The sequence below is a fragment of the Cavia porcellus genome, unplaced genomic scaffold (assembly GCF_034190915.1).
Source record: "Cavia porcellus strain 051 isolate PalLab524CR breed Dunkin Hartley unplaced genomic scaffold, mCavPor4.1 scaffold_6, whole genome shotgun sequence".
NCBI lineage: Eukaryota > Metazoa > Chordata > Mammalia > Rodentia > Caviidae > Cavia > Cavia porcellus.
Genome location: NW_026947489.1, coordinates 51388629 through 51403571, shown reverse-complemented (window position 1 = coordinate 51403571; position 14943 = coordinate 51388629). Strand labels below are relative to the sequence as shown.

Sequence of the window (14943 nt, the reverse complement as noted above, 5' to 3'; positions counted from 1 at the left end):
CTGCCAGTTAGTGCCTGAATAGTTTCTCTTCCATGGCCAATAGTATAACTTTATATAAAAAGTCTTTGGTTATGTCACTGTCAGAATAAACACACCCTTCACTTGGTCTTTCTACAGTTGTTACTGTCAGGGCTCACTGGAAGTAATTACATGTACATGTAGTAGGTTCTGCACAAAAACATTTCAATCAACCTTGTAAACAACACTCTTCTCAGAATGCTGACTCTCACATGTGGCTACACGCATTGTTCTAAGTGAGTGATCAAATGTGAAAAGCCATTACAACCATTTTCAAAATGTGTCTGCATAGTACTAGTGCACAAGGTAAGATCCAAGGATAGGTTCATGATCATAAGCAATGTCAAATATCAAAAATGTGAGTAGCTTTTTCCAATTACTGTCAGACCACAGAAATGAAGATTAAATATGGAGGTTCTATGACAGCAGTGTGCAACTCCACCGAACATGCTACTGTGTTATATCAATACATCCACACCCCATCACAATCACTCAGCTTCCTGCATAACATGACCAATACACATCATCTCCTTACTCGTTTCCATGTTAATTCAGTTTATACCTGTAATAACTGATACGCACAGAGAACACTAAGGCAAAGCTCTTTTCTTCAACAATATCCATGTCATCTAGTTGATAGTTTTAATGTTAACCCAGATAATTGTCCTAATACTTTTTGCCAGGCCCCTTTCACCTCTTTATTCCTTAGACTATAAATCATAGGGTTCAACATGGGGGTTAAAACAGCATAGAAGATGGAGATCAACTTCTCTTGAAGGATAGAGGGGCTGGAGCGGGGCTGGATGTAGGTGAAGATGGCCATGCCGTAGCACAGGGCAACTACAGTGAGGTGAGAGGCGCAGGTGTGGAAGGCTTTCCTCCTCCCCTCTCTGGACTGGATCTTTAGTATGGTGGAGATGATCTGGATGTAGGACAAGAGAACCAGAAAGAAAGGGGTCATCAGCAGCACAATGCTTGAAACCATGATGGCCACTTCGTTAGAGGAGGTGTCCACACAAGCCAGCCTAACCACAGCTAGGAGTTCACAGGATATATGATCAATGTATTTATTTGTGCACATAGGTAGCTGAAAGGTGATGGCAGTCTGCATGAGAGAGTTAGTGGAGCCACTGACCCAAGATGTGATGGCCAACCTAGTACATAGTCCTGCATGCATGATGGCAGAATACCTCAATGGATCACACACAGCCACATAGCGGTCATAGGCCATCACTGCCAGGAGAACAAACTCAATTCCACCCAAAGCCAGGGAGAAAAACAGCTGAGATGCACAGCTCACAAATGCAATTGCTTTATGTTCTGATAGAAAATGCACCAGCAGCTGAGGGACTATGCTGGTGGCATAAGACACATCCACCAGGGACAGGTTGGTGAGAAAGAAGTACATGGGGCTGTGGAGTCTGCTGTCCAGTCTGATCAGAAGAACAATGAGGAGGTTCCCCAGCACTGTCACCAGGTACATGATCAGGAACAGCACAAAGAGTGAGACTTGAATATCCTGGTCACTGGATAGGCCAAGGAGAATAAACTCACTCACCCACGTCTGGTTATATGTTCCCATCAAAACTGTTAATCTGCAATCAAAACCAGAAATTAAAAATGATGTTTATCAAGAACCATAAAAATATCTATTTGTAAGCATACCTTCATAAACCAGCCAACTTTGTTCAGGAACTTCAGGTTAATGGACTGGCCAAGAAGATAACTTGAACCTAGTATGCTTTATGTATTTAATTTGTGTTGGAAAAACAGTAGAGTACCTTCATGAGAACATGATTCATTATCAGAGAGGTAATGCATTGCAATTCCTATAGCTCTATCATTTTACTAACTTACCTGAGATTATGAGGTAGGGAAAAATGTTATGTGGCAGCAGCAGATAAAATCATACATAATTAAGAAGAAAGAAGTTGGAGATTAAAAAATTATCTGCAGTGAGACTCAGTGAAATGTATAAATCTAAATCAGGGAAAGATTTTAAATAAATAAGGATCTAGGTTTAAAACATGGTTTTCCTAGATAGTTTTATTACATTGGTTCAGAGATAAATATTAATATATAGAGAGCAAAAAAAATGCATACACTCTAATGTAAATAACATATGAGGAAAGTACTTTTGAACTTTTGGTTAGTAGAACAATAGCATCATATAATTGTTCACAGCAATAAGACTTCTGTTTTACAGCAGATAAATCAGCAAACAGGATTACTGCTTCAGCTCTGTAGCAAACAAGCCATTTCAGTAATGCCTATCTCCTGCAAGGACTGGATATCACATACAAGTATGTTTTTACGAACTCTTCCCTAACACACTCCTCAATACCTCACCTTCTCACACTCCCTCCTTTTTCTTTCTATCCTGATACTTCAACTTCCATTTTTATTGCTTTTGTAAAATAATAATCAGCCCAGAAAAAATCAAAAATATCAAATTGGCTCAAAAAATCTAAATTTAAATTCTAAACTCATAAAAATAATTCTTTTTTTTTTTTGTTTGTTTGTTTTGGTCTTTTTCATTTTTACCGGTACCAGGGAGCGAACTCACGACCGCCTGCTTACAAGGCAGGTGCTTATGTCACTGAGCTAAATCCCCATCCCCAAATAATTCATTTTTTAAAAATCTATAAAATGTTCCAGAATATACTGCAGGTCTGTATCTGAGTTAGACATTTTTTCTCCCTTAATTTGGAAAACATATTTGAAGTACCACCTTTGCAAGAAGTGTCAGCATGAATATTACCTTTCCCTGAGTAGATTTAGCAGTTGGAGGAAAAGACACAGAACAAATTGCTGCTGCATCGTGGGATGCTTTCTGGAGCATGGGCAAGACCATGGCTCACTGTGCTCTTTTAGAATGTCATCCATCCCTGCTACAGTCCCATCGCGTTACAACTGAGTGACAGTGCCACATCCTAGAAATAGCATAGATGTCACAGCCCATCAGCTTTTGTTTGAACTGACATTGCTTTCCTCTTGGCACCTAGACAAGTTACTTAGTGTTTTTGAGCTACAACTTTTTCCATCTTCAATACATGCATAAAATTGGCCAAGTGGAAGAGTTGCTGGGGAAACCAGAACTGAAGAATGACAGAGACTACAAGAAGGCCTGAACAGGCAGGTGCCCGTTGTTTAAGAGATGATAAATTAGTCCTGAATTCATACATTCTATCTCTTTTTGAATCTCCTTTTCACTAACTACTCTTCTTTATGACCCTCAGATTATTTATCTCCAGAGTGGCTCCTTCTCTTTATAAAAGAAAATATATAGATGTGTCCCACATTATAAAGATATATATGTGAACAAATTTCTCATTTCGGGAGAGAAAGTTTTGTTATGTATTTATCATTCTTTTTTTTATTTTACAGAGGATAAAAAAAGGAATAAAACCAATCAAAACAAATCAGTGTAAGAGGTACAGTCTAAGAGCATTACAAAATCAACAAGAGTTACTATAATGCCTTTTGATGTCTTCAAATAGCTGCAGATAACTTTGGACATAGCAAAGATCAAACAGAACAGAGCAGAATAGAAACAAAAACAAAACAATGAATGCAAGAAAGGACTTCAAAACAAGCCAATAGTAAATCCAACATTGCTCCCATGATGTATCTTTTTATCTTTGAGATAGCTGTTCCTGCCATCAGATTTTACATAATCAAACAAAACAAAAGAGAATAAAACAAAACCATGGAAACCATATAGGATTTCAAAACAAGACCATAGGGAATCAACAATGCTGCGACCCTCAGAAGGAGATTTCCCCCTGGATATCACACTGCATATTCCTATTCTCTGAACCCATAATCAGACCACTGGCCTTCAACCTGCAATGTTAGTGAAACACCAAAGCACCTCAGGCATCCAGTTGCATTTCACCTCAACAGCTATCATCCCAGCCTGTGTTTCTCCTGATAAGATGGTCGTTTATGGGGGGAGGAGGAGATATATTACTTCTTGTTTGCCAGCGCACACGTGGGAAGGGCTGGGATCTGGCTGTTCCAGTCCAGCAGAGGTGCATGCATGGCGCTGCTTGCCAGACTGGGTTTGCTTCCTCGCTGATGGGTCCTTTGTTCTATATTTATCATCCTAAAACTCTTCGTTTCACATATAGAATGACTGGCGTCCATTTTCTGGATTCATGTCCTATTATTCATGCTGCAGGTCACGCAAGTTTCTACTCTTGTTAGTCAATAAACTTTGAAAACTTGGAAGCTGTTTATAATCTTCTATCATTAATTCTAGAGATCCCGTTGTATCATTCTTACTTGATTTCTAACAGTAATGTCTGACAATTTATTTCTAGGCAATACTAACGATATATTTGTAACACTTTTGTTTCATTACATGTTTATTTCTCAATTATTTCTAACAAGATTAGCTATTCCTTGAAACTCTTAATTCTGTGTTATACTTCTCTCCTGCTTTTCTTTCAGTCTAATTTTCTTCTCTGCATTTCTTAACATCTTCTCTAAATCCTCTGCTCTATTGCTGTGATCATATTCCGATATTCTGTGCTCCTTAAGCATTCATATGCTTTATTAAGCAACTTAATAAATGTTTCCTAAATACCTCACTAAAAATCACGTTCATCTCTCCACAAACTGGGTTTTCTCCTGAGTTTATTTCTATCAATAGAACTAGACTACTCCCATTTCCACAGTGAATTCTGTTTTGTTTTTTCCTCCTCTCACCACTCCACAGAATAAAAGATTTCCTTTGTTTCTTTTAATACATATCTCTCCCTTCTTTCCCTTACTATTCATACACTCTGTGTCTCCTTGCTGCTATGGAATACAAGAAATTGTGTGCTAGATTCCCTAGTATAACCTCCATTCGCTCCAAACATATACTTTATCTCCAAATTAATCATGCAAAAGACAAACATATTCACATCATTTTCATATGCAAATGTATCTATAATGTCTAAGTATATGCAGAATTAAGTTAATGTTGGACAGAAATATTTTCAACTGTCTATAATCTAGTTTTATCTCATTGCTTACTTTGATTTTATTAACTAGCAATTTTTATATTGCTGTATGCATTACAGAAAAAATTATATTGAATTAGCTTCCTAGCACTTCAGTATCTTTCACTGATAACTTAGCTAATGATTCTTTACCCATCAAGATTGTAATTTATTTCTGAAGGCAATTATCTTGATTATAAAATCACATGTTCAAATGTATATTTTCTATTATTTTTGAACCCATGTTAAGGAAAACAAGAATATTGTTGAAAAGTCAAGTGGAGGTAATATGTTGGCTAGATTATTTTAACACACCTCCAGTTAATAGCATCTTCATATTACTTCAGGTTCACCTTGCATCTAAGTATAATTCTGTTTCCACCCTTACTTTACAGTGAGTAAAACAGAGGCCCAGGAATGAGGTTCATGTCTGACTTCTCATCTTAGGAAACTAGAGCTTGGTCTTTTCAGCTGTAACTAACTTGTAGGTTCTATATCTGTCATTAAACCTGTGTTCTTCATTTAAGTAAAAACACTTGGTGCTGGCTGTGGTGGTGCACACCTGTAATTCCAGCACTCAGGAGGCTGAAGCAGAAAGATCCTTGTCTGTTTGAGACCAATCTAGGCTACAAAGTGAGCTCAAGTCTAGCCTGAACTGCATAGCAAGACCTTAACTCAAAACAGACAATTAACTAATTAATTAATTAAAATAAAGGCAAATCTGAGGAATATTTACTGTATTCAAATGTACAAAAATAAAAAGAGAAGCGTTTTAATACAGCATGGGCCCATAGCCCATAGCTCCGTGCTCAGAACACATTTGTGCTAGACAATGAACATAGTTTAGTCAGTGCTATTGAACTTCTCCTCTTACCCAAATCTACTTTATGTTCTTCCCTCCACATTTGTTCAACTGCAAATATTTAATCTGTCTGCTAGACATCTAATGGCCCTATAATAAACAAAAAAATCCTATTTTGCATTCTTTGGATGATATTCAACAAACCTCAAACCATACCTCTCTACATATTTTAAGATGACTTGTCTACTTAAAAATAAACAATCCAAACTGCCAGCTCAGAATGGAGTGCTGGAGAGTAATAATCCTTGCTGTTCATCCTCTTAGAATAAGCATGGGAAAGAAGGGGTTCCTTTTCCCTATGTTTTATGAATTTCACTGAAGTAAGATAACTAATGTGACCATAATGAATAAAACATAGTACACAACAGAATTACAAAGCTGGTGGGTCAGGGAGATAGCTCAGATAAAGGGTTACACGTGCAAGGCCCTGAGTTTGATCCCAAGCACAAGAAAGAAAGAGTAGGGAGAGGAAAAAAGGTAGGAGGGAGGGAGGAAATCAAGAATAAAACATTCTCATTCAAAGAGTCCACGAAAGATCACTAGATCCTTAAAACATTGTCACTGAAACTTGACATTTATTATGCTTAAGTTCAACACTGTGTTTTTTTTTCTGTGAGCTGTTTAACGATTAAATAATGCTAAATGAGCAGTTAAAGATGTAAAGTACCTAAGCTTATTGTGAACGAGTACATTAGCTTGCTGTGACCCTTAAAAATCAGTGAGACCCAAGCTGAAAATGGACAGTTTAATGTGAGTGACATAGAAAGTGCTGAAGCCCAGAAGAGGTGCAATCAGCAAATACCAGGATTTCTTGGTTAAAATATCACATTTATTGGAATTGCTAAGTCAAGCTAATTAACATAGTAATTAGCATTATTTTACTTCATATTATCTGTTTGAGAGGACACTTAGAAGTCCACAGGATAAAAACAATTTTCCTTCATCAAACAAATAAATGAAAAACATTACCCTTGTTTGTTCTTGCTAACAGTGCCTCCATGTCCCTTCTGCTATGAATCAGTGATTATGCAGTACAGCAAACATCAAGACCTCAGTGTTCTTCTGTCTGGGACAAAGAAACAAAGACAAAAGCCAGGTGTTTACTTTCCTCACACAAATTATAATTTTCCAAGACACAATGCGCTTATTTTGTTGTTGTTGTTCCAAGAATCAAACTCATGAACTTGCACTTCCCAGGCAGACCCTGTACTGCTGAGCTATATACTGAGCCCAAAACAGCTAATTTAAAAGTAAACTTGCAATCAAATATGATTTTTTAAATAAAGCAAATCCACTCATTCCATAGAAATGGTTACATAATTCTCATTTAAAATTGTCTAAATTTTAATACATTAAATGTTATTTTTCAATTTACTATATCTTGGTCAATGAACTTATCATCTTTTCTATTTTTCAATTTTCTACCACCCTTTAATATCTTTAGCTGAAAATATGTGTTTGCTGAAGAAATGAGGAGTATGGAATTCACACAGCCATATGTGCTACTATTAAAATCTGGATTATCTTTTGTTTGGATAGAGTAGATAAAACTTTATGATCCTGCCTCTGTTTCCCCCAGCATGGCTTTTAACCCTTTATCTGTGAGTCAAATAACTTTACACCATTCTCTGTAGTTTCCTGCATCCAGGTCTGCCTTTCAGAGACACACTTCTATCTATAACTGCTTTTTTCACCATTTATCTTCAAAGGAATAGCAAGAATATATAGACATTAATTTAAGTTAAACAGATTTCCAATAGTAAATGCTCACAGATGAATTTTGGTAAAATTTACCATTAACATCTGGATTTTTGAATCATGAAATCAAGCAATCTTCAACTAGTCTATTTACCTAAATCTGAAGTGTTGATGAGAGTCCCATTAATGTGAAGCTCCCAAACCCTCTGCTGAATGCTTGAAAGGGTGTATTTCCAGTGAACTCTTTGAATTTTTAAATCTAAAGTGTTTCTTTGGCCTCTGCATATGATGGTGTCTGCATATCTCTGCCCTAATAAGCAGACACACACACACACACACACACACACACACACACATACACACACACACAAAGAAAACCTTGAAGGAAGTGTAGGCAACTGCTTATCAAGAAAAAGACGAGAGCTCTGATCCACAGGCAGCTCAACCAGACGTCACAGAAGCGTTCCCTACAGGGATGGGAATAGCACACAAAAGAGATTGTCACACATGGTCTCTGAGATGCTGCTTGCTTCTGCTCTTCTCTGTCCTTCTCCAGCCTTTAACTCTGTCCATCTACTTGCTGTCTACTGACCTACACTTCTAAACACTTAACCTCTGCTAAGAAGGGAGCAACAGGGCTTAGCACTTTGCTGTTATTCTCCTGCCCAAATATCAGAATTAAAACTTTGCTAGACAAATTCCCCTGGAAAGGAGGTCAAGTACTGTAATAGAAATGAGGAAAACCCAGACAGAGAAAGGCACCAAATGACCTTGGGACTTGCACCAAGAGACCAGAGAGTGAAGGAGCTGACAGGCAGAGTACAGAAAGAACCAAGTACATAAAGCCAAGCTCAGGTAGCCATCTCTTTACACCTCCAACGCAATAGAGGGAAACATAAGGGGAGGGGATGCTGACTAACTGTGAAGAAAGCTATTAATCGTACATATTTTTTTCCAGGATATCTAGGATATACACTCTAGTGTCACTATATTCATCATACAATTATAGTGTATAATAGATATTCATATGCTCCCTCATTAACTTCAAGAAAACCATGCATAAGGCACCCCACTGCCAACTCATCACCTATCCCAAAGATAAGGCCTTGAAAAGTAGGTCAAGGACAAGGAAACGGACAGAAAGAAGCTCTCAGTAAACCACCAGAAAAATGACATTATCAGAAGTACCTGCAAGCCCAATCTGGTTAAGGCGAGTTCCAGGTAAATGGAAAGCATCTTTGATCCACCCCCATAAATTCAACTGGAAACAAAGACCATCTTACTTGAGCTCTCTACCCTGGTTCTTTCTTATCAGGGTGGTTATCGGTCTCCCTCCACCTTTCCTTTTCCTCTTTGCAAATAAAGTATCTTCCTTTCCTTATATGTGGACTCTAATTTTTTACTAGGTCTGAGTTTATGAATCCCAGTGAACTGCCTGTGGGCAACAGAACTGGCTGCTCATCCCCCAGATACAACACATGTCAATTCAAGGGGTGCCCTGTTGAATAAAACCTGTATCAATCATGAAAAACCTAATCTGAAATACAGTGGCCCTTAGAGGAAAATATTTGACCAGTGTTACCTCCCATTCATTAAACTGATGCTTCCCTAGAACTAAGGGTTAATTACCAAGAAATTCATTTCCTTGGAAAATTTGTGTATTCATTTTATAAAATGCTTTAAGATCTTAGTCATATTTGATTTTTTCTTTGGAGACTTCCACAATCTAAGTTGGGAAAAATAAAGTCCTACATATAGAAGTAGCACATAAAGGTAAAAAACAATGGTAAACAGATATTTTATTTCATGTTTTTCAAAATAAACTAGAGCCTTACACGTTAAGTCATTCATGGAAATGGAGCTTCTATTTAGAGACAGATTTATCTGACCTGTGGCTAGATCCCTGACAAATATGCAGGCCCCATCCATCAGAGATAACAGTATTTCCTCATCCTGTCATTTGGACAGAGAACATTAAGGCCACTTTGGTGGGTGATATAAAAATGATTTTCTATTCCAAGCAGGCAATTAATTTTTCCTTTAGGTTCTTGTTGTCTACTTTCTGTCTGGATATGGTTGCATTATTTCTCACATAAAATGCCCAATTATTGAGACCAGTGTCTCAAACAAGGTCAATCTTGAAACAAAATTTGGTGTCATTATTATAATTTCATTCTTAAAATGTTCACCCGCTTTAGAGCTTTTGGCCCCCATAGCTAATACCAGAGTATTCCTTTGCAGCACAATTCCCTTACCATGGCATTACTGAGAAATCTGTTCCTCTCCTCAAAGTTCCCCTGAGTGTTTAGATTTGGAAAACAGAATTATTGACTACATTTGCTATAACAGTATGAAAAGATTGCATTCGTGGTCATAAAGACTCTAACATATCAGAACAGGACAGCCCCATCCCTGCAAAGCCTGATTAAAATCTATTATACCCACAATTCACACTTCTATTAAGAGCTCACAGATATTAATCACCACCTGAGAAAATGAACTTATCTACTTTAATATATGTAGAAGCTATATTTTAAGGAGTACATCCCACCAGCAAAATGATGTATGATATAGGTTTAAAATCTTCTGCTCTTTGACTCCAGGGTTCAGAAGTCACCTGAAACTAGATTATATTGTGAGGGAAACAGAGAAAATTCATGTGCCCTCAAACAGGCTCACATATAGATCTAAGGAAGTGGAGTGAAGGCTCTGGTCATGTGGGACTGCCAGATTCCCCAAGAAGCTGCATGCATCAGTGTTAATTGCTGTCACCATTCCCAACTCTCCAGAGGAGGACTTCTATGCTGCCCTTTTTCTCCTTGTGGAAAGCTATGTCTCTCTTCTTTTCAAAGTGCCAATGAAGGTTTAAATAATTCTAAAAGGCCATGACAGCCAGCTTCATGAGGTTTTAGAATGGTCTTCTAGAGACCACACTGACTTTAGCCCTCATGCTCCTAGTGAGGAGTAGTCCTGAACCCTTACTTGGTGAGCCAAGTCTTATTTCCACCTTTAGTTTTGGTATCTCCTTATGTCTCCTGTAGGCAATTGGATTATGATTCAAATCCCAGAGTTACTGGTAAAGAATATGACCATTGCAAGTGTTAGTGGATACCAAAGTATATTTTAGTAGTGCCTCTTTTGTTTTAAACAATAGTATCAGCTATTTTACAATGTTTTGCTTACAAGGTAAGAGTCAAAAAGATCTACATGAAGAGAACCTTATTATGTACAGAGAGGGGGAAAGGAAAGTAAAAGATCTTCCAAAATTCTTAACAGAGAATTGTTCATTGTGTTACTTGTTTAAATTTTTAATATTTATGAAAAGAGAAACACTTTTCAATTTTTGGCATATTTTAAGACAAATATTTTAAGTGAATCATTCATCAATCATTCACCAATAATTCATCTATCAAATCGAATGCCAGTAACACTTTCATCTATCTGTCCATTCTTTTACCTCTTCTCAATATGCACTCATCTTTTCTTTTGTCTGCTCATCCAGCCACTGCTGCATTCCATCATCCACATACCAGCTCGTATATTTCTTAAATACCTATCAATTGTCTACTAAATAGTCTACATTAATTCAAAGTATCATATTCCATTGTTATAGGTAGATGTCCTCCCAAAGCCTCATGTGGTCATAGGCGGGGCTTTTCAGAAGGGGCTGGGCCTAGGATGTGTGCTGCTGCGATAAAAGGTGAATGACGGATTAACGAATGGTCAATTTGGAAAACCCAGATGAACTGAACAGTGTGTTCCTGAGGATCAAGGGCCACCTGAGGATTGTTGCTAACAGCCTAGAAAGGACAATTTGAGGGGAAGATGGTGTGCTGTTGATTCTCCTGGAGAAGAGTGCCACATTGGTTTTCCTGATATGAACTCAACTGCTATCATCAGAGGAGCTTGAGTCCTCACTGTGCTGAGGATAGCTATGGTTCTTTTCTAGGGAGCTCTGGTCTTTACCTTGAGTGTTGTTTCCTGGCTCCAATGCAGATCCCTCAGCCTGCTGACACAGACCCTAATCCTGCTGGCAAAGACTTTCTAGCTTGCACCAGTGATCTTTGGATCATTCCAGTGCAGATCCTTGATACAGACTTGCATGAGATATTGTCATGGGCTCTAGGTCTTCAGCTAGACTCGTGCAGGATATTGTCACAGGATCCACTTCCTCAGCTGGATTCTTTGGGTCTCTAGTGCATGGCCAGATCATTCAGACTCTTTTGCATTTGACTCTTTGGGTGAATATTACAAAATAATCCTATAAAATATATGTCTATACTAAACGCATTCCGTTGTAAACCCTGACTACAACAAGGTATGTGATTACTAAATTTCTCCACCAACTGGTTTGCACAGTTGTGGATGTAGATAAATAGAAGTCCCAGCCTGGGTATGAGTGGCACCACCCAACGGGCAGTCACCTAGATGGCTATAAAGTTTCAGAAGGAAGCCAGGCCTGGGGCTGCTTCTGCATTACCTGTTTGTTTTGCTGCCCTCTGCCCACCAATGACTGTTTCTCCTCTGTGATGCCTCTCTGCTACCCTTTCTTGCAGCCAGCAAACAACCAGCTGAAACCTCTATAAACTGAGAGTTAAAATAAACCTTTCTTCCTTTAACGTTGTGTGTTGGCTGTTTTGTCTCAGCAATGAAAGAAGTAACAAAGTCAACCACATACACACTAATACATCTATGATGATACTTTATACTGATCCTGTAACATGTGTCTTTAATACATTTTCTTCTGTTCTAGGCAATCTAAAGTGACAGTGCAGATTGTTTTCATTCCCTCCTCTACTTTTTAAATTTTCATGAAATTGAAACACTTGATGGCATAGTTTTCTGAGGTATGGAGGATTTTTCATGACTGAGCAGGCTTTAGTCACAGTCTCTGCAAGTTCTCATCGCTGCTGTTTTCCTCTACCTTATGGAGGCAACAAAGGTAAATTCCCAAATTCTAAGCTTCTAAACTTAACAATGTTAAAATCATAAAGCGAGAGAAAGTATAAAGCTTTAGTTGCATAGGAGGAATAAATTTTAGTGATCTATTACACAATATGGTAAACATATTTAATAATGCATGTTGTGTATTTCAAAACTGAAAAGTTTTAAATATTCTCCAAAAAAATAAGTAGGTCACACAATGGATACATTAGTCTGATTTAATCTTTCTAATATATATATACCAAAACATTACATTATACTCCATAAAAAATAAAACAATTATTATTTAGATTATTATTTTTAATAATATTTTTGTCACTATGAATAAAACTCGGGAAAATATTCCTTTCATTTAATCTCTGTGGTTTAGCAAGTTATATTAAATATTTGAAAAACCTATTACATGGGCCCTTCCTTTCTATTATTTATGTTAATGCAATCTAATAATGTACAGTTTGGTTCATAAGAGTCATTTAATTAAAGATGTAATAGACTACATTCAACCTGGATATGGAACCATTTGGTGTTTCTGAAACTTAAAATATTAGAACCCCTGAAGCCATTTATTATATAGAGCACTCCACTTTCATCTTCGAGTACATTTCATGCTAACATCATACAGTCCATAAATAATTAATTTTAAGGTCACCAATAAATTTAATATCAAATCTCAGTTCAACTCAGTGAAGAGCTTCAAAGTTAACCTCCCCCTAATCTTTCCTTATGTCTTTCCATACAAGCCACACTTTAATTCTTGCTGTTCCCCAGACAATGAATTTTCTATCTTTTGAAAAGAAAACTAGAAATCAAATTATTTCTTTGAAGAAGCATTTGTGCCAACACAATAACATTTAATATCATTTCATGGCCTTGAGTTCACAAGAACAGCCAATTAAGGGGAAAAAAATCCAATAGCTAAATGTCCCAAGCTAAGCAAAAGTGCTATAGGTAAACCGGAACTCACAAATAATCACAATGACAACAAAATTCAATTTGATTCCATTTCTAACTACATAGATTCCCCCCAGGAACAGACCCACACAGATAACGATATAAGATTAACTGAAGAAAGTTGCCTGTTGGAAAGTATAATACTATTTGTTTTAGAGTCTGTTAGTCTGCCTGGGTAATGTTTCAGTCTTAGATAAAATGGAAGATAGGAAAAAAAGAAAGAAAAAACACTGTCTACGCAAAGCAATGAAAAAAATCAGAATCATCCAGGGATTTAAAACGACTCTTACTAACTAGTTAAAAGATGTAGTGGAAGGGGCTGGGGATTTAGCTCAGTGGCATAAACGCCTGCCTTGGAAGCATGCGGTCATGAGTTTGATCCTCGGTACCGATAAAATATAGGTCTAGTGGAAGAGGTAAATAGCTTGCATAATGCATGAAAAACTTACAACCAAGAAGCAAACATTATATGAAGTCAAAAAGAAATGCTAGACATGAGTAACACAGTAACAGAATTAAGGAATGTGATTGACAATAGAACAACCATTAGCATAGGATACACCAAAAACATTAACAAAAGTCAAGCACAAAGAAAAAATTATAACTATAACTCACGGTAAAAGTAATCATATATGAAACTTTGAAATTATTGTATAATTTATGGGACACAATGTGGTACTCCAAAGCATGTATATGGTGCTTATTGTATGTACAGTAAAATTCTCATATTATCTGGATAGCTTAAGATTGTGAGGGAAATTTAGGTTTTCCTTGGCTATTAATGGCCCACTATACAAATAATATTTAGTCATTTTCCTGTCAGGGTAAAACAAGATTCCATTTGCTCTTTCTCTACTTTCTACTTTCAGGACTCACACAGATATTATGCACGCATTAAGTAGGTCCTACACAAAAGCATTTTGATTAGCCTTAATAAGAATATTCTCCTGATAATATTAATAATTGTTACAAAATTGTTGCATATGACTCACATGATACTATTTTTTTTAAATTTCATTTAAGGAAAAAAAGTAGAAAACAGAAGAAGGGTACAAGTTATACAGAATTTCAGAAAAAATAAACAGTAGGAAATCACTAGTAGATTACATATCATCATCTTAGAAGTAGTTGTTCAAGTTACAAAATTAAAGCATAAAGTGGACATTCAAACAGTGAGATTGCAAACAGTTCTGTTCAATGATCCAACAAAACTCATACACTTATACACTTAAATATACATGCAGTTATATCCTTTAGAGCACTTTCTTTTCCTCTCTTTTTAAAATGACGATTACACATTTTGGGTTTTATTACTCCCACAGTTCTTATTACTTTTTTTGAAGAGAATAAAACCAAATGTGACATAACAGAACAGAGTCAATCAAATGAAAAGGTTGGACATAGTACATACTGTAAAAACAAAATACAAGGTGATCAACATTGGTTACCATAATGTCTCTTGCTATCTTAAAAAGAATT

At 36.8% G+C, this 14943-nt stretch overlaps 1 protein-coding gene across 1 annotated transcript; it reads right to left on the bottom strand.

Annotated features, from left to right (window-relative positions):
* Nucleotides 1-643: 643 nt before the first annotated feature.
* On the bottom strand, nucleotides 644-1600 carry LOC100724224 (olfactory receptor-like protein OLF3). Its single transcript, XM_003475299.1, has one exon. It carries the CDS (start codon nucleotides 1598-1600, stop codon nucleotides 644-646), a length of 957 nt encoding a protein of 318 aa, XP_003475347.1.
* Between the last annotated feature and the right edge of the window lie 13343 nt (nucleotides 1601-14943).

Bases quoted from the DNA above. Each gene is read 5' to 3' on its own strand.
- LOC100724224 (XM_003475299.1), bottom strand. From the start codon at position 1,600: ATGGGAACATATAACCAGACGTGGGTGAGTGAGTTTATTCTCCTTGGC.